The 17,334-nt window shown below is 53.1% G+C and overlaps 5 protein-coding genes across 5 annotated transcripts; 4 read left to right on the top strand and 1 right to left on the bottom strand.

The window, feature by feature from the left end:
* Positions 1 to 8,683: 8,683 nt before the first annotated feature.
* LOC147665925 (histone H1.01-like) lies at positions 8,684 to 9,499 on the top strand. The gene has a single exon (XM_086949422.1). It carries the CDS (start codon positions 8,704 to 8,706, stop codon positions 9,349 to 9,351), a length of 648 nt encoding a protein of 215 aa, XP_086805548.1. The 5' UTR covers positions 8,684 to 8,703; the 3' UTR covers positions 9,352 to 9,499.
* Positions 9,500 to 10,081: 582 nt separating this feature from the next.
* On the top strand, positions 10,082 to 10,536 carry LOC147665924 (histone H3). Its single transcript, XM_086949446.1, has one exon. The coding sequence runs from the start codon at positions 10,106 to 10,108 to the stop codon at positions 10,514 to 10,516; it is 411 nt and encodes a 136-aa protein (XP_086805572.1). The 5' UTR covers positions 10,082 to 10,105; the 3' UTR covers positions 10,517 to 10,536.
* A 975-nt stretch (positions 10,537 to 11,511) lies between these two features.
* Positions 11,512 to 11,961, bottom strand: LOC147665923 (histone H2B 1.2-like). Its single transcript, XM_086949445.1, has one exon. The coding sequence runs from the start codon at positions 11,938 to 11,940 to the stop codon at positions 11,560 to 11,562; it is 381 nt and encodes a 126-aa protein (XP_086805571.1). The 5' UTR covers positions 11,941 to 11,961; the 3' UTR covers positions 11,512 to 11,559.
* A 2,628-nt stretch (positions 11,962 to 14,589) lies between these two features.
* Positions 14,590 to 15,272, top strand: LOC147665922 (histone H2A type 2-C-like). The gene has a single exon (XM_086949444.1). The coding sequence runs from the start codon at positions 14,642 to 14,644 to the stop codon at positions 15,038 to 15,040; it is 399 nt and encodes a 132-aa protein (XP_086805570.1). The 5' UTR covers positions 14,590 to 14,641; the 3' UTR covers positions 15,041 to 15,272.
* Positions 15,273 to 16,751: 1,479 nt separating this feature from the next.
* Positions 16,752 to 17,162, top strand: LOC147665921 (histone H4). Its single transcript, XM_086949443.1, has one exon. The coding sequence runs from the start codon at positions 16,788 to 16,790 to the stop codon at positions 17,097 to 17,099; it is 312 nt and encodes a 103-aa protein (XP_086805569.1). The 5' UTR covers positions 16,752 to 16,787; the 3' UTR covers positions 17,100 to 17,162.
* Positions 17,163 to 17,334: the final 172 nt, after the last annotated feature.

Genomic DNA, 17,334 nt, shown 5'->3' with positions numbered 1-17,334 from the left:
GCAAGGCCTTGGACCTACCTCCATCCTCTAGGCAGCAGTTTTAAAGAATCTTGTGACATTTGGAGGTGTTAACCTTCAAGGGGATGAAGTTGTACCTTCTACCCAGGGTTACGGAGCTCCGCGCAGGGTAAGATTTCAGGTATCACCCCTGCCTGGATGTGTGAATAACCATCACATCTCAGACACCACAAAGTGTATTTAACCCCTTTACAGTTACAGGGAAAGGCCTGCAAGGCCTTGGTCCTACCTCCAGCCTCCAAGCAGCAGTTTTACTGATACTTGTGACATTGGGAGGTGTTAAGCTTCAAGGGGATGAAGTTGTACCTTCTACCCAGGGTTATGGAACTCCGCGCAGGGTAAGATTTCAGATTTTGCCCCTGGCTGGAGGTTTGAAATCAAAGCACTTCACAAACTCAGCAAAGTGTGTTTAACTACTTTGCAGTTACAGGAAAAGGCCTGCAAGGCCTTGTCACTACTTACAGCCTCCAGGCAACAGTTTTACTGATTATTGTGCCACTTGGAGGTGTTAACCTTCAAGGGGATGAAGTTGTACCTTCTACCCAGGGTTATGGAGCTCCGCGCAGGGTAAGATTTCAGATGTCACCCCTAGCTGGATGTGTGAATAACCAACACATTACAGACACCACAAAGTGTACGTAACCCATTTACAGTTACAGGGAAAGGTCTGCAAGGCCTTGGGCCTACCTCCAGCCTCCAGGCAGCAGTTGTAATGAATCTTGTGACATTTGGAGGTGTTAAGCTTCAAGGGGATGAAGTTGTACCTTCTACCCAGGGTTATGGAGCTCCGCGCAGGGTAAGATTTCAGATGTCACCCCTGGCTGGAGGTGTTAAAGCAACACACCTCACATGCCCAGTAAAGTGTATTCCACCCATTCGCAGTATCAGGAAAGGCCTGCAAGGCCTTGGGCCTACTTCCAGCCTCCAGGCACAAGTTTTACTGATACCTGTGACATTTGGTGGTGTCAAGCTTTAAGGGGAAGAAGTCACACCTTCTGCCCAGGGTTAAGGAGCCCAGCGCAGGGTAAGATTTCAGGTTATCCCCCTGGCTGGAGATGTGAAAGCAAAACACTTCACATGCCCAATAAAGTGTTTTCAACCTCTTCACAGTATCAGGGTAGTCGTGCAAGGCCTTGGGCCTACCTCCAGCCTCCAGGCAGCAGTTTTTATGAATCTTGTGACATTTGGAGGTGTTAAGCTTCAAGGGGAGGAAGTCACTCCATCTACCCAGGGTTATGGAGCTCCGCGAAGGGTAAGATTGCAGATTTCACCCCTAGCTGCACGTTTGAAAAGAAAGCACTTTACATACTCAGCAAAGTGTATTGAACTCCTTTGCAGTAACCGGAAAAGGTCTGCCAGGCCTTGGGCCTACTTCCAGACAACAGGCACCAATGTTACTGATATCTGTGACATTTGGTGGTGTTAAGCTTCAAGGGGAGGAAGTCACACCTTCTACACAGGGTTATGGAGCTCAGTGCAGGGTAAGTTTTCAGGTTTCACCCCTGGCTGAAGGTGTTAAAGAAAAACACTTCACATGCCCAATAAAGTGTTTTTCACCCCTTCACAGTATTGGGGTAGTCCTGCAAGGCCTTGGGCCTACTTCCAGCATCCAGGCACCAGTTTTACGGATACCTGTGACATTTGGTGGTTTTCAACTTCACGGGGATGAAGTCGCACCTTCTACCCAGGGTTATGGATCTCAGCGCAGGGTAAGATTTTAAGTTTCACCCCTAGCTGGATGTTTTAAAGCAAAACACTTCACAAGCCCAATATTGTGTATTTCACCACTTCACAGTATCAGAAAAAGGCCTGCAAGGCCTTGTGCCTGTTTCCAGCCTCCAGGCACCTGTTTTTGTGATACTTGAGACATTTGGAGTGTGTTCAGCTTCAAGGGGATGAAGTCCCACCTTCTACCCAGGGTTATGGAGCTCCGCGCAGGGTAAGATTTCAGGTTTAACCCCAAACTGGAGGTGTGAAAATAGAACACCAACCATACACGACAAAGTGTATTTCACTCCTTTACAGTATCATGACAAGGCCTGCATGGCCTTGTGCCTGTTTCCATCCTCCAGGCACCTGTTTTTGTGATACTTGAGACATTTGGAGGTGTTCAGCTTCAAGGGGATGAAGTTGTACCTTCTACCCAGGTTTATGGAGCTCTGCGCAGGGTAAGATTTCAGGTTGCACCCCAGGATGGAGATGTGAAAATAAAACACTTACCATACCCAACAAAGTGTATTTCACTCCTTTACAGTATCAGGACAAGGCCTGCATGACCTTGTGCCTGTTTCCAGCATCCAGGCACCTGTTGTTGTGATACTTGTGACATTTGGAGGTGTTCAGCTTCAAGGGGATGAAGTTGTACCTTCTACCCACCGTTATGGAGCTCCGCGCAGGGTGAGATTGCAGGTATCAACCCTGCCTAGATGTGTGAAACCCAACAAATAACATACACAACAGAGTGTATTTAACCCCTGTACAGTTACAGGGAAAGGTCTGCGAGGCCTTGGGCCTACCTCCAGCCTCCAGGCAGCAGTTTTCATGAATCTTGTGACACGTGGAGGTGTTAAGCTTCAAGGGGGATGAAGTTGTACCTTCTACCCAGGGTTATGGAGCTCCCCGCAGGGTAAGATTTCAGGAATCACCCCTGCCTGGATGTGTGAATAACCAACACATCTCAGACACCACAGAGTGTATTTAACCCTTTTACAGTTACAGGGAAAGGTCTGCAAGGCCTTGGGCCCACCTCCAGCCTCCAAGCAGCAATTTTAATGAATCTTGTGACATTTGGAGGTGTTAAGCTTCAAGGGGATGACGTTGTACCTTCTACCCAGGGTTATGGAGCTCCGCGCAGGGCAAGATTTCAGATTTCACCCCTAGATGGAGGTATGAAAACAAAGCACTTTACATAGTCAGCAAAGTGTATTTAACTCCTTTAGAGTAACAGGAAAAGGCCTGCAAGGCCCTGGGCCTACCTCCAGCATCCAGGCACCAGTTTTACAGATACTTGTGAAATTTGGAGGTGTTAAGCTTCAAGGGGATAAAGTTGTACCTTCTACCCAGGGTTATGGAGCTCCGGGCAGGGTAAGATTGCAGGTATCACCCCTGCCTAGATGTGTGAAAACCCAACAAATCACATACACAACAGAGTGTATTTACCCCTGTACAGTTACAGGGAAAGGTCTGCAAGGCCTTGGGCCTACCTCCAGCCTCCAGGCAGCAGTTTTAAAGAATCTTGTGACATTTGGAGGTGTAAAGCTTCAAGGGGATGAAGTTGTCCCTTCTACCCAGGGATTTGGAGCTCCACGCAGGGTAAGATTTCAGGTATCACCCCTGCCTGGATGTGTGAATAACCAACACATCTCAGACACCACAACGTGTATTTAACCCCTTTACAGTTACAGGGAAAGGTCTGCAAGGCCTTTGGCCTACCTCCAGCCTCCAGGCAGTAGTTTTCATGAATCTTGCGACATTTGGAGGTGTTAATCTTCAAGGGGGTGAAGTTGTACCTTCTGCCCAGGGTTATGGAGCTCCGCGCAGGGTAAGATTGCAGGTATCACCCCTGCCTAGATGTGCGAAAACCCAACAAATCACATACACAACAGAGTGTGTTTAACCCCTGTACAGTTACAGTAAAAGGCCTGCATGGCATTAGGCCTACTTCCAGCATCCAGGCACCAGTTTTAAAGAATCTTGTGACATTTGGAGGTGTAAAGCTTCAAGGGGATGAAGTTGTCCCTTCTACCCAGGGATTTGGAGCTCCACGCAGGGTAAGATTTCAGGTATCACCCCTGCCTGGATGTGTGAATAACCAACACATCTCAGACACCACAACGTGTATTTAACCCCTTTACAGTTACAGGGAAAGGTCTGCAAGGCCTTTGGCCTACCTCCAGCCTCCAGGCAGTAGTTTTCATGAATCTTGCGACATTTGGAGGTGTTAAGCTTCAAGGGGATAAAGTTGTACCTTCTACCCAGGGTTATGGAGCTCCGGGCAGGGTAAGATTGCAGGTATCACCCCTTCCTAGATGTGTGAAAACCCAACACATCACATACACAACAAAGTGTTTTTAACCCCTTTACAGTTACAGGGAAAAGCATGCAAGGCCTTGGGCCAACTCCCGGCATCCAGGCACCAGTTTTACTGATACTTTTGACATTTGGAGGCGTTAAGCTTCAAGGGGATGAAGTTGTCCCTTCTACCCAGGGTTATAGAGCTCCGCGCAGGGTAAGATTGCAGGTATCACCCCTGCCTAGATGTGTGAAAACCCAACAAATCACATACACAACAGAGTGTATTTACCCCTGTACAGTTACAGGGAAAGGTCTGCAAGGCCTTGGGCCTACCTCCAGCCTCCAGGCAGTAGTTTTAATGAATCTTGTGACATTTGGAGGTGTTTAGCTGCAAGGGGAAGAAGTTGTCCCTTCTACCCAGGGTTATGGAGCTCCGCGCAGGGTAAGATTCCAGATTACACCCCTAGCTGGAGGTTTGAAAACAAAGCACTTCATATACTCAGCAAAGTGTATTTAACTCCTTTGCAGTTCCAGGAAAAGGCCTGCAAGGCCTTGGGCCTACTTCCAGCATCCAGGCAGCAGTTTTACTGATACTTGTGACATTTGGAGGTGTTAACCTTCAAGGGGATGAAGGTGTACCTTCTACCCAGGGTTATGGAGCTCCGTGCAGGGTAAGATTTCAGGTATCACCCCTCCCTGGAGGTGTGAATAACCAACACATCTCAGACACCACAAAGTGTATTTAACCCCTTTACAGTTACAGGGAAAGGTCTGCAAGGCCTTGGGCCTACCTCCAGCCTCCAGGCAGCAGTTTTAATGAATCTTGTGACATTGTGAGGTGTTAAGGTTCAAGGGGATGAAGTCGCACCTTCTACCCAGGGTTATGGAGCTCAGCGCAGGGTAATATTTGAGGTTTCATCCCAGGCTGGAGGTGTGAAAGTAGAACACTTACCATAAACGACAAAGTGTATTTAACTCCTTTACAGTGTCAGAGCAAGGCCTGCAAGGCCCTGGGTGTGTTTCCAGCCTCCTGGCACCAGCTTTACAGAAACCAGTGACATTTGGTGGTGTTAAGCTACAAGGTATGAAGTTACACTGTCTACCCAGGGTCATGAAGCTCAGCGCAGGGTATGATTAAAGGTTTCACCCCTGGCTGGAGGTGTGAAAACCCAACAAATCACATACACAACAGAATGTGTTTAACCCCTGTACAGTTACAGGAAAGGGCCTGCATGGCATAGGGCCTACTTCCAGCATCCAGGCACCAGTTGTACTGATACTTGTGACATTTGGAGGTGTTAAGCTTCAAGGGGGTGAAGTGGTACCTTCTACCCAGGGTTATGGAGCTCTGCGCAGGGTAAGATTGCAGGTATCGCCCCTGCCTAGATGTGTGAAAACCCACCAAATCACATACACGACAGAGTGTATTTAACCCCTTTACGGTATCAGGAACGGTCTGCAAGGCCATGGGCCTACTTCCAGCCTCCAGGCACCAATTGTACTGATACCTGTGACATTTAGTGGTGTTAAGCTTCAAGGGGAAGAAGTCACACCTTCTACCCAGGGTTAAGGAGCTCAGCGCAGGGTAAGATTTCAGGTTATTCCGCTGGCTGGAGCTGATAAAGCACAACACTTCACATGCTCAATAAAGTGTACTTCACTCCTTTACAGTTTCAGGAAAAGGCCTGCATGGCCTTGTGCCTGTTTCCAGCCTCCAGGCACCTGTTGTTGTAAAACTTGTGACATTTGGAGGTGTTCAGCTTCAAGGGGATGTAGTTGCACCGTCTACCCAGTGTTATGGAGCTCCGCGCAAGGTAAGATTTCAGGTTTCACCCCAGGCTGGAGGTGTGAAAATAGAATACATACCAAACACCAAACAAGTGTATTTAACTCCTTTACAGTGTCAGAGCAAGGCCTGCAAGGCACTGGGTCTGTTTCCAGCCTCCTGGCACCAGTTATACTGATTCCTGGGACATTTGGTGGTGTTGAGCTACAAGGGGATGAAGTCACACTGTCTACCCAGGGTCATGGAGCTCAGCGCAGGGTAAGTTTTCAGGTTTCACCCCTGTTTTGAGGTGTTAAAGCAAAGCACTTCACATGCCCAATAAAGTGTATTTCACCCCTTCACAGTGTCAGGAATGGCCTGCAAGGCCTTGGGCCTACTTCCAGCCTCCAGGCACCAGTTTTACTGATACTTGTGACATTTGTAGGTTTTCAACTTCAAGGGGATGAAGTCGCACCTTCTACCCAGGGTTATGGAGCTCAGCGCAGGGTTAGATTTCAGGTTTCACCCCTGGCTGGAGGTGTTAAAGCAAAACACTTCACATGCCCAATAAAGTGTATTTCACCCCTTCACAGTATCAGGAAAGGCCTGCAAGGCATTGGGACTACTTCCAGCCCCCAGGCACCAGTTTTTCTGATACCTGTAACATTTGGAGATGTTAATCTTCAAAGGGATACAGTTGCTCCGTCTACCCAGGGCTATGGAACTACGCACAGGGGGAGATCGCAGGAGAAGTAAAACACTTCCCTCAAATCCAAGGGGAAAGGCGGAAATCTTACCCTATGCCGAGCTCCGTAGTTCTGGGTAGAAGGAGTGCCATTGTCCCCTTGCAGAGGGGCACATCATAATTTCACAATTATCATTAAAACGTGTGTTTGGTGGATAAAAATGTGCCCATGTCTCTGCAGGCCAAGGCCTGATATTTCAAATGGGTGCATGTACCTTTTAGGCTAGGTGAAGTGTTTTCATTTCTTCACCTCCACCCGTGAGGGAAATCTTGAATCTTACCCTGCGTGGAGCTCCAAATCCCTGGGTAGAAAGAGTGACTTAGCGCCCTTGAATCTGAAAACCTCATAATGTCACAAATATCACTAAAGCGGGTCCCTGGAGGCTAGAAATGCCCCAGTGCCCTGAAGGCTCTATTCTGATATGGTGACTGGGGTTTTTGTGCAGTTTTGGGCTATGTGAAGAATTTTATTCTTACACCTCCATCCCAGGGAAAGACGTGAAATCTTTCCATGTGCGGAGCTCCATATCTCTGGGTAGAAGGACTGACGTTGTCCCCTTTATTCTGGAAACCTCATAGTGTCAGACATATTACTTAAACAGGTTCCTGGAAGCTAGGGATGGGCCAGGGTACCTGAAGGCTAAGATCTGAAACTGTGAATGGTGTTCATGTACGTTTTGGACTATGTGAAGTGTTTTCTTTTTTTTTTTTCCCCCTCTACCTACATATAAGGCGAAAACCTGTAATTAACAGTAGACCTCAATCAGGCTGCCAGGCGCAGAATCTGATTTGTGGGCACAGGTCGCACTCTTGACATACCATTTGATTCAGGAGTGGTCCCCACCCCAGCCATCGAGCTCAATACAACAGTGATAGTCAAAGGCCTCACTCTGTACTGTGGGATGTAGGATGTAACAATTAGATTGCGGTACATTACATTGCTGTTTTAGGGGCTTTCCACGACTTGCACGGGAGGGCGCTCTACACTTAGGAATGGTATGATTTACTATTCCAACTCCAGCCTAAGTAAGGTAGGGAAGGTGTTGGAATAGTAAATCGCCCTATTCCTTAGTCTAGAGCGCCCTCCCGTGCAAGTCGTGGAAAAGACTTGCGTTGTAAATGCAGCAATCGAAATGTACTGCGGTGTTTTGACCGCGTTGCTATGGTCGGGTCCCGTCCAAAGATGTCACCTGAGATGTAAACCTAAGTCCAGCTGTAAAAATCAGCTCACCAGAGGGCCTCCATGCAGGTACTGGGGTCACCATTTCAGGTGCATTCATACCCTCTGCTCTCACTCTGGGTGCCATTAAACATGAAGGTCTAACTCGGCCGCCTGCCTCTATTGAGTCACTGTGTGTTTATTGTGTTTAGTGCGCCCCCGTCTCCTCCAGCTCGGTGCTTGGCAGTGAATGCCCTCTGCCTGCATGCGAAGCTACCAGCGCGCAGCCGCCTTGTGATGCCCGTGAGTCTTGATGCCGGACCGTGCCCCGCTGCTTGTAAAAGTCCCCCGACTGCCCCCCCCCCTCCAGACTTGGATGCAACAGCCGAGGGTGCAGGCGCTCGGCGAGTCCCCCCCCCCCCCCCCCCCTGGCCCCCGGGCCGGGTCTCCCTGGCGTTGTCTCCGCTCCCCGCGCACGGCCGCCGGGGCCCTGTGTTACTTCGGCCCGGTGCAGAACGCGCTCCAGGCGGACCCTGGAGCCCCATTGTGACGGCACAGGGCCCGCTCCCTGCAGGAGGCCCCTCCCGCCCGCGGGCCGCCGCTCCCGGCCTCAGAGCGCGAGGGTGCACCGGGGAAAAGGGGCCCGGAGCACGGGAATCCAGGCACGGAGGCGTCAGCCATCGGGGGAGGGCAGAGATTCACGGCGGATGGCAAGCTTCTGAGGACGGGGTGGGCTGAAACGGGGGCGGGCACGGGAAGGGGCTGAAGCTGGGCTTCTTTACATGTGTTCATGTTGGCATATGTTTAACTGATTGTGCTTTAAAACTTAGATACTCCGGTGGTAGGAAACACAAAAGTCAGCTCGGAGCAGAGAGCCGAGGGCGCCTCGCACAGCCCTCTCTCCTCGGGACCAATCAGGGGCTGGCTCCTCCCTATATATGCATGGGGCTCGGGCTGGGAGGTACATTTCTTTTCTGTGACAGCGTCGAGACTTGTATTGCAATGGCAGAAACCGCTCCAGCCGCCGCGGCTCCTCCCGCTGAGGTCGCCCCCAAGAAGAAGCAGAAGAAAGCAGCGGGGGCCTCTAAGGCCAAGAAGCCTTCCGGTCCCAGCGTGTCCGATCTGATTTTGAAGTGCGTGACCGCCTCGGCCGAGAGGAAGGGAGTCTCCCTGGTGGCCCTGAAGAAAGCGCTGACCGCCGCCGGCTACGATGCGGACAAGAACAAGAGCCGCGTTAAGGTCTCCCTCAAGAGCCTGGTCAGCAAAGGCGCCCTAGCCCAGCTGAAGGGCACCGGGGCCTCAGGATCCTTCAAGGTCAATAAGAAGCAGCTGGAGGGCAAGAAGGCGGCCAAGAAGTCAGCCTCCAAGACCAAGAAGCCAGCGGCCAAGAAAGCAGCCCCTGCCGCCAAGAAGCCCAAAAAGGCTCCCGCGGGGGTCAAGAAGAGCCCGAAGAAGGTCAAGAAGCCAGCAGCAGCCAAGAGCCCCAAGAAGCCCAAGGCTGCCCCCGCCAAAAAGGCTGCCAAGAGCCCAGCGAAAGCCAAGGCGGCGAAGCCCAAAGTAGCCAAGAAAAGCCCTGCCAAGGTAGTCAAACCCAAGGCAGCCAAGCCCAAAGCAGCGAAGCCCAAAAAGGCAGCGCCCAAGAAGAAGTAAGGGCTTGCACCGAGACACTGCAAACACAACGGCTCTTTTAAGGGCCACCACCCTGTCTAGAAGAGAGCGTGTTCATCCCCACCTTTGCACCCACCCAATGCCCCACTCCTCAAAAATAAACAGCACAATACATCCCTAGCGCACCTTTCCACACGCGAGTGCCGCGTGTGATCTTGGCCATATAAACGGCTCTTTCGGTGCTGCGTGGATTGAAATCGGTATAGCATAGAAAATAAGGGGGTCTGGGAGTTATAAGACCTCCGTTTATAATACATGTGCAATAACGTGTGTGTCTCTGTGCTTTCACTGTACCCGGCCAGACTCGAAATAGTGTCTGCATAAAGCAGACGACTGTGAACTTTCAATCGAGCGCTGGTAACGGGGGAGTGTTCCAGGGTGACCAAGGGCAGTGTGCTTATGACATCGGGGGCTCCTCTCCGGGTTGACCGGGGTCGAGTCGTCCGCCTGACTACAAGTGGATGGACGGAGACAAAGGCTGGCCGAGGCGCGGGCTCCGGCCGGCTCCATCGTGCAATCATCCAACCGGAGGGTTCTCTTTGATCCAGAGCTCATTGGACAGTTAGACTGCAGCCTTCAGTTCAGTAACCAATCGGTGCGCACCGCGGGCTATTTTCGAACGTGGGGTGGTCTCTTCAGCCAACCAGAGCAGCCCTCCGTCTGTGAGGCAATAAATAGGGCTCTTTCCCCGGTAGACGCCATTCTTCCTCGCTGACTGAGAGAGACCGCTCCCGCCATGGCCCGCACCAAGCAGACAGCCCGCAAGTCCACCGGCGGCAAAGCGCCCCGCAAGCAGCTGGCCACCAAGGCAGCCCGCAAGAGCGCGCCTGCCACCGGCGGAGTCAAGAAGCCTCACCGCTACCGGCCCGGCACCGTGGCTCTCCGCGAGATCCGCCGCTACCAGAAGTCCACCGAGCTCCTCATCCGCAAGCTGCCCTTCCAGCGCTTGGTGAGGGAGATCGCCCAGGACTTCAAGACCGACCTGCGCTTCCAGAGCTCCGCCGTCATGGCCCTGCAGGAGGCCAGCGAGGCCTACCTGGTCGGGCTCTTCGAGGACACCAACCTGTGCGCCATCCACGCCAAGAGGGTGACCATCATGCCCAAGGACATCCAGCTGGCCCGTCGCATCCGAGGCGAGAGGGCCTAAGGTGACAGACCGACACGAACCACCACCACCACAACGGCTCTTTTAAGGGCCACCACCCTGTCATCTACGAGCTACTCTTATCTGCCATGGCATGGTCTACAGGTTAGGGAGGGTGGGCTGTGAGTACCACGAGCACCGGGCAACTGATACCGGCTCTGCGGAAACCAGAGAACTCTGTGTTCACAGTGCACAAACACCTCTTCAACGTGCCCTTCATTTGAAGCGTTGTTTGGGTAGAGGGTTGTGGTAGGGATCCGAGGGTCATAAGCCACCGCTATTGGGCATCTGTGCGCGGGTCATAAGCCACCGCGATTGGGCATCTGTGCTCCCGGTACATCGGGTTCTTAGAGTACCACGAGTACTGGGCAACTTTTACAGGCTCTGGGGGTGACCAGAGAATTCCGTGTTCACAGTGCACAAAAAGCTCGTCAATGTACCCTTCATTTAATAGAGAGCTTTGTTTGGGGGAGGGGTAGGGTAGAGGGTTTTGCAGGGATCCGCTGGTCACAAGCCAGCGCTATGAGGCATCTCTGCCCCCGGTACATCGGGTTCATGTGTGTGATTTCGGGAGCGTTTGCCCCGCGGCGGATTGTAGCCGTTCCCCTGGGTTTGGAAATGCAAACACAACGTTAAACCCGCACACAATAAAGCTGTTCGCCCATAACATGGAAAGCAAATTGCCCGGGAGTAGCTGTGTGACTTGCTAGCAGGTTTATTTAACGTGATCGCTACATTACAGTGCTTAGGTGGCACGTGGTCCCAAAGAGGGCTCATTCATATAGACATGTTTATTTACAGAGGCAAAACGTGGTCCCAAAGAGGGCTCATTCATATAGACTTGTTAATTTACAGAGGCAAAACGGGTTGCCTGCTCCGTCGTCCCTCGGTCTGCAGCAAACCCCGGGAGAGCGGCCCTTTCTGCGCTCAACATTACCCTTGTAAAACACATTCTTTTGTCATATTAGAAGCACATTAGCTCTTAGGGGAGGAGGTGGTTGGCCCTTAAAAGAGCCGTTGTGTTCGTTGGGGTGCGCCTGGAAGCCTTACTTGGCGCTGGTGTACTTGGTGACGGCCTTGGTGCCCTCCGACACGGCGTGCTTGGCCAGCTCTCCGGGCAGCAGAAGGCGGACTGCGGTCTGGATCTCCCGTGAGGTGATGGTGCGCCGCGAGTTGTAGTGGGCCAGCTTGGAAGCCTCTGCAGCGATGCGCTCGAAGATGTCGTTCACGAAGGAGTTCATGATGCCCATGGCCTTGGAGGAGATGCCGGTGTCCGGGTGCACCTGCTTCATCACTTTGTAAATGTAGATGGCATAGCTTTCCTTCCTGCTCCTCTTGCGCTTCTTCCCGTCCTTCTTGGGCGGCTTGGAGAGCGCTTTCTTGGAGCCCTTCTTGGGAGCCGGCGCGGACTTGGCTGGTTCAGGCATGGTCGAGAATCTTTCACCGCGTGCTGTGGAGCCGAGAGAAATAAATGCGGGGGCCTGATTCTTGTCTTCTCCTGTCAGATACCTTCTGACAGTGGTGAGTTTTTGGATACCGAGGCAATAGCCTCATTACTCCATATTCGTTTGGAATTTTGTAGTCGCTGTTTAGGTTGTCTTATTGGTGTGTGACGCTTTGTCACAGTTGAGGTTGCATCACATGGTCAGCTCAGTGATGGGCCGCGGGTAGCGGTCAGTAGTGTTTGCAGAATTGTCAGCATGTTTCCTTCGAGAGTCTCGTCTTTGTCCGTGTAGATCCTTCTGTTAGTGTTGGGGTTTGGGTGCCTGCCGCGGCTATAATGCCAGCCGGCAGTGAGCGGGTTTTAGGTGCTTGCCGAGGCTATAATGCCATCAGGGCAGCGATGAGTTTTGCGTATCTGCCGGCGTTTGCCTTCAGGCAGTAATGAGTTTTTTGGATGCTGCGTTGCTGTTTCAGGTTCGCAGGGTTAGCGCTTCAATGGGACGCGGGTAGCGGTCAAATGGGTTTGTAGAGATATCTGCAAGTTTCCGGATCAGTGGGTTTTCTTTTTGATCCAGTCCTTTGTAGAATGTCCTGTTGAGTTTGAGGAGATGGGCGTCCAACATCTCGATGCCTAGGTCTCTGTGGAGGTCTGCTGTTCGTGTGAACATGGGAGCACCTGCTGCAATCCGTAAGGCCTTACTCTGTAGTTTTTGTAGGTCCTTCCGAAGATGTGGGCGGCAGCCACTCCAAACTGGTGAAGCGTATGTCATAGTTGGTCGAATTATTGCAGTGATTACTCGTACCTTGCTCTGCATGGGCATCGACTTAGTCTTCAGGAGTGGGTATAATGCAGCCAGTTTGGATGCTGCTTTCTGGCAGGTCTTCTCTATGTGGTTTCTCCAGCTGAGTTTAGAGTCCAGAGTCACCCCCAGGTAGGAGCTGCTGTTTTCCCATTTGACCTTGTCCCCATTGAGGAGGATCTGTGGGTGGTTCCTGTTCTGCTTCCTGGTAAATAATGTTGCAGTGGTTTTGCCTGTGTTTAGGGTTATCTGCCAGTCGCTGTACCATTCGGAGAGTCTGCCGAGTGATGTCTCCAGGTTCTTAGCCACTTCTTTGTCGCTGAAGGATTGAGAGATGACTGCAACATCATCTGCGTAAAGGGCAAGATCAGTCTTCTTTAGGTCCGTGGGGATGTCGTTTGTGAATATGTTGAAGAGGAACGGTCCAAGGATTGATCCCTGAGGCACCCCAGCAAGAATTGGGCGTGGCGATGAGCATTCTTCTCGCACCGCCACGTGGAAGGTCCGTTTCGTCAGGTAGCTGGACAGTAGCTTGACCAGGTAGCTGGGAAACTGGAGCTTGATAAGTTTGTAGAGCAGGCCCTCGTGCCATACTCGGTCAAATGCTTTGGCTACATCCAGAAAGACTACTCCAGTAGACTTGTTGATGTTGAATCCATGGCTGATGATGTCCACAACTCTGAGGAGTTGGTGATTGGTTGAGTGGTCTTTCCGGAACCCAAACTGTTCTTTAGCAAGGAGGTTGTTGCTTGTTGCGAAATCCACGAGACGGGCGAGGATAACTTTTTCAAAGAGTTTTGATAGGCCAGATAGCAGACTTATGGGGCGGTAGTTTGCAGGATCTCGCAGTGGTTTCCCAGCCTTGGGGAATACAACGACTCTTGCTTCTTTCCAGGCGTTTGGGAAGTACTGGTGCTGCATGCATGCGTTAAATATCTCAGCAAGGTGATCCACTGCGGTATCTGGGAGCATCTTGATGGCTTGGTTGACTATTCTGTCCTTCCCTGGTGCCTTGCCGTTTTTTAGTGTTTTTGCCAGGGCCAGTAATTCGCCCATTGAGCATTCCTCAATGTGCTCAGTTTCTGTTTCTGGTGGGTGCTCCCGGTGATGCTTGGCGACCTCTTGCTCAACTTCTGTTGCCAGTTTGCTTGCCTGGTTGGGCCTGAAGGATTCCTCCAGCGTGTCAGCAAAGACCTCAGCCTTATCCCTGTTGCTGCATGCCAGGTGAGTCTTCCCTTGGATCGGTGGGTTTGGTTCCTTCTTCCCAGTCAGGCGGCGGGTCATTCTCCAGATAGAGTTGTCTGAGACCTTTAGGTTAGCTGTAGCTGCTTCCCATTTTTCTCCTCTGTGCTGGCTTATTTGTATCTTCAGCTGCCTTGTCAGCTCATTATACTTCTTCAGCAGGTCGGGGGTGCGGTTCCTCTGCCACTCTCTGCGGGCTCTGTTCTTCTCAGCTATTGACTGTTTGATGCCCTTCGGGAGATCGTAGATTGAGCATCGTTGTAGTTTCTGTTCCGGAGTGCTGTGCTCAATAGCTGCGTGGATTGAATCTGTGAGGTGGCGAATCGCCTGGTCAATGTCTTCAGTGCTTTGCAGCGGACCAGGGACCCCGTCACTTGTATTTATAGGCTGGGCGTGCAAAGCAGCTTCCTCCCGGCTCTCTCTTCTCATTGGCAGTCATAGGCAGGGCCCCCAGTTCCTAGAGTGATGCGGTTCTGGGACTCTGATTGGCTAAACAGAAGCTCGCCTCCCTCCAATGAGAAGTACTATCAGCGACTAGCTGTCAACCAATCAGACGCTCCCGAAGTCTTTATATTACCGGAGGCCAGCAGGAAGAGCAGTATCATTCTCGCTGTTGTGTGACTGAGACCCTAGATCGATCGCCATGTCTGGACGCGGAAAGCAGGGAGGAAAGGCCCGCGCCAAGGCCAAGACACGCTCTTCCAGGGCCGGGCTCCAGTTCCCCGTGGGCCGTGTGCACAGGCTGCTCCGGAAGGGAAGCTACGCCGAGAGGGTGGGCGCTGGTGCCCCCGTCTACTTGGCTGCAGTGCTGGAGTACCTCACCGCTGAGATCCTGGAGTTGGCTGGCAACGCCGCTCGGGACAACAAGAAGACCCGCATCATCCCCAGACACCTCCAGCTGGCCATCCGCAACGACGAGGAGCTGAACAAGCTGCTGGGCCGAGTCACCATCGCCCAGGGAGGAGTCCTGCCCAACATCCAGGCCGTGCTGCTGCCCAAGAAAACCGAGAGCCACAAGGCACAGGGCAAAGCAAGCAAGTAAGGGCCCGCAGACCACCGTGGAAACACACCCTAAACACAAAGGCTCTTTTCAGGGCCATCCACAGACTCCATCAAAGAGCGTATCCGTGCCATGGTGTTACTCTGGCGGCCTCTTAGATGCGGCAGCGCCCGCAACCGTAGCTTCATAGGGGAGGGCATGCCCAAGCTCTCGGCCATACACATAAATGTTGCCACGTCCCAAAGCCTAGCATGAGGCCGACCATATTAATGTTTTTTCTTTATATACGTATATCATTTTAATTATATGGGACACTTTTTGCAGACTTGCCCCAGCCGAGCGGGCACCGAACGCGAGGGTTAGGCGGGCCGCGGTAACAAGTGGGGGCCTGGAAGGGAGGAGTGTCTGTGTTTGGCTGTGATCGGCTGCAGCTGCTGAGTCCGATCGGGAGCCCCTGACAAAGAGGCGGGCTGGGAGCGCGCTCTTTTTCATACCATATAAATTTGGGGGGGGGGAGACGACGACACATTTTGCAGGCTTGCCCCAGCCGGGCGTGAGATGTGGGCAGTGTTACGAGGTCGCAGGCGTCCAAACGCAGCGGGGTGAGGCCGTGAACGTGTTGCCTCCATTAAAAAATTTCAGAGCCTTCTGCTCAGAATTGGGAGGGGGCACCGAACGAGGGGGTTAGGTGAGCCGCGGTCACAAGTGGGGTGTGGGCGGGAAGGGAGGTGCCTTAAGCGCGAGACGTGGACAGTGTTACGGGGGTGCGGGCGGCCACACACAGCGGGGAGAGGCCGTTACCGGGTGTTATCTCCATTAAAACATCTCCGGGGCTTCTGTTCACATGAAAGAAGGGGGCATGGAACGAGAGGGTTAGGCGGGCTGCGGTCACAAGTGGGGGCCGGGAGGCGTGTGCGTGAGGGGGCGCGGTACGAGAGGGTTAGGCGGGCTGCGGTCACAAGTGGGGGCCGGGAAGGGAGGCGTGTGCGTGAGGGGGCACGGAACGAGAGGGTTAGGCGGGCTGCGGTCACAAGTGGGGGCCGGGAAGGGAGCCGTGGGCTTGACTGTGGTCTGTGCACCGGCGGCAGCTGCTGAGCCAGGTACCTTAAGCGCGAGGTGTGGACAGTGTTACGGGGGTGCGGGCGGCCAGACACAGCGGGAGAGGCCGTTAACGGGTGTTATCTCCATTAAAACATCTCCATGGGCTTCTGTTCACATGAAAGGAGGGGGCACGGAACGAGAGGGTTAGGCGGGCTGCGGTCACACGTGGGGGCCGGGAAGGGAGGCGTGTGCGTGTGTTTGACTGTGGTCTGTGCATCGGCGGCAGCTGCTGAGCCAGGTACCTTAAGCGCGAGACGTGGACAGTGTTACGGGGGTGCGGGCGGCCACACACAGCGGGGAGAGGCCGTTAACGGGTGTTATCTCCATTAAAACATCTCCATGGGCTTCTGTTCATATGAAAGGAGGGGGCACGGAACGAGAGGGTTAGGCGGGCTGCGGTCACAAGTGGGGGGCGGGAAGGGAGGCGTGTGCGTGTGTTTGACTGTGGTCTGTGCACCGGCGGCAGCTGCTGAGCCAGCCCATGACAAAGGCGGGCTGGGAGCCCGCTCTTTTTCAAACGGCAACGGCCTCTCGAGCCCCCCGCTCCCTGCAGAGGGCAGGCCGGGCTCTCTCCCGCCTCCGAGTGCGTCACATGGCTTGGAGCCTCCGCGCCGGTCCGCAGCTCCTCTATTTATGCATCCGGTGCTAGCCTCGCCTCCATTTCTGCTCACAGCACCGAGAAGAGAACATGTCTGGACGCGGCAAAGGAGGGAAGGGGCTCGGTAAAGGCGGCGCCAAGAGGCACCGCAAGGTGCTCCGGGACAACATCCAGGGCATCACCAAGCCGGCCATTCGCCGCCTGGCGCGCCGTGGCGGAGTCAAGCGCATCTCCGGCCTCATCTACGAGGAGACCCGCGGAGTGCTGAAGGTTTTCCTGGAGAACGTGATCCGGGACGCCGTCACCTACACCGAGCACGCCAAGAGGAAGACCGTCACCGCCATGGATGTGGTCTATGCTCTGAAGCGCCAGGGCCGCACCCTCTACGGATTCGGCGGTTAAACACTCGACTTGCCCACGGATAAAAAAAGAGAAAAAAAAAACAACTCAAAGGCTCTTTTAAGAGCCGACCACCATGTCTTGTGAGAGCTGTGTCTATGAACTATTATTTCCGCAGCGCAGGGCTGCTATCTAGGCCCACACTCGCCCGGGAGGGGAGGAGGGGGGAGCCCGGGGATTTGCTCCGCAGCCACTCTGCTATGGAAGGCACGGCAGGGAAGGCGGGTTCAGCCCAGCC

Source organism: Lissotriton vulgaris, unplaced genomic scaffold (genome assembly GCF_964263255.1).
Source record: "Lissotriton vulgaris unplaced genomic scaffold, aLisVul1.2 SCAFFOLD_1798, whole genome shotgun sequence".
NCBI classification, from domain to species: Eukaryota; Metazoa; Chordata; class Amphibia; order Caudata; family Salamandridae; genus Lissotriton; species Lissotriton vulgaris.
Note: the sequence above shows the minus strand (reverse complement) of the source record. Positions and strands in the feature narration are given on the sequence as shown.

Coding starts and splice junctions, on each gene's coding strand:
- LOC147665925 (XM_086949422.1), top strand. CDS start 8,704: ATGGCAGAAACCGCTCCAGCCGCCGCGGCTCCTCCCGCTGAGGTCGCC.
- LOC147665924 (XM_086949446.1), top strand. CDS start 10,106: ATGGCCCGCACCAAGCAGACAGCCCGCAAGTCCACCGGCGGCAAAGCG.
- LOC147665923 (XM_086949445.1), bottom strand. CDS start 11,940: ATGCCTGAACCAGCCAAGTCCGCGCCGGCTCCCAAGAAGGGCTCCAAG.
- LOC147665922 (XM_086949444.1), top strand. CDS start 14,642: ATGTCTGGACGCGGAAAGCAGGGAGGAAAGGCCCGCGCCAAGGCCAAG.
- LOC147665921 (XM_086949443.1), top strand. CDS start 16,788: ATGTCTGGACGCGGCAAAGGAGGGAAGGGGCTCGGTAAAGGCGGCGCC.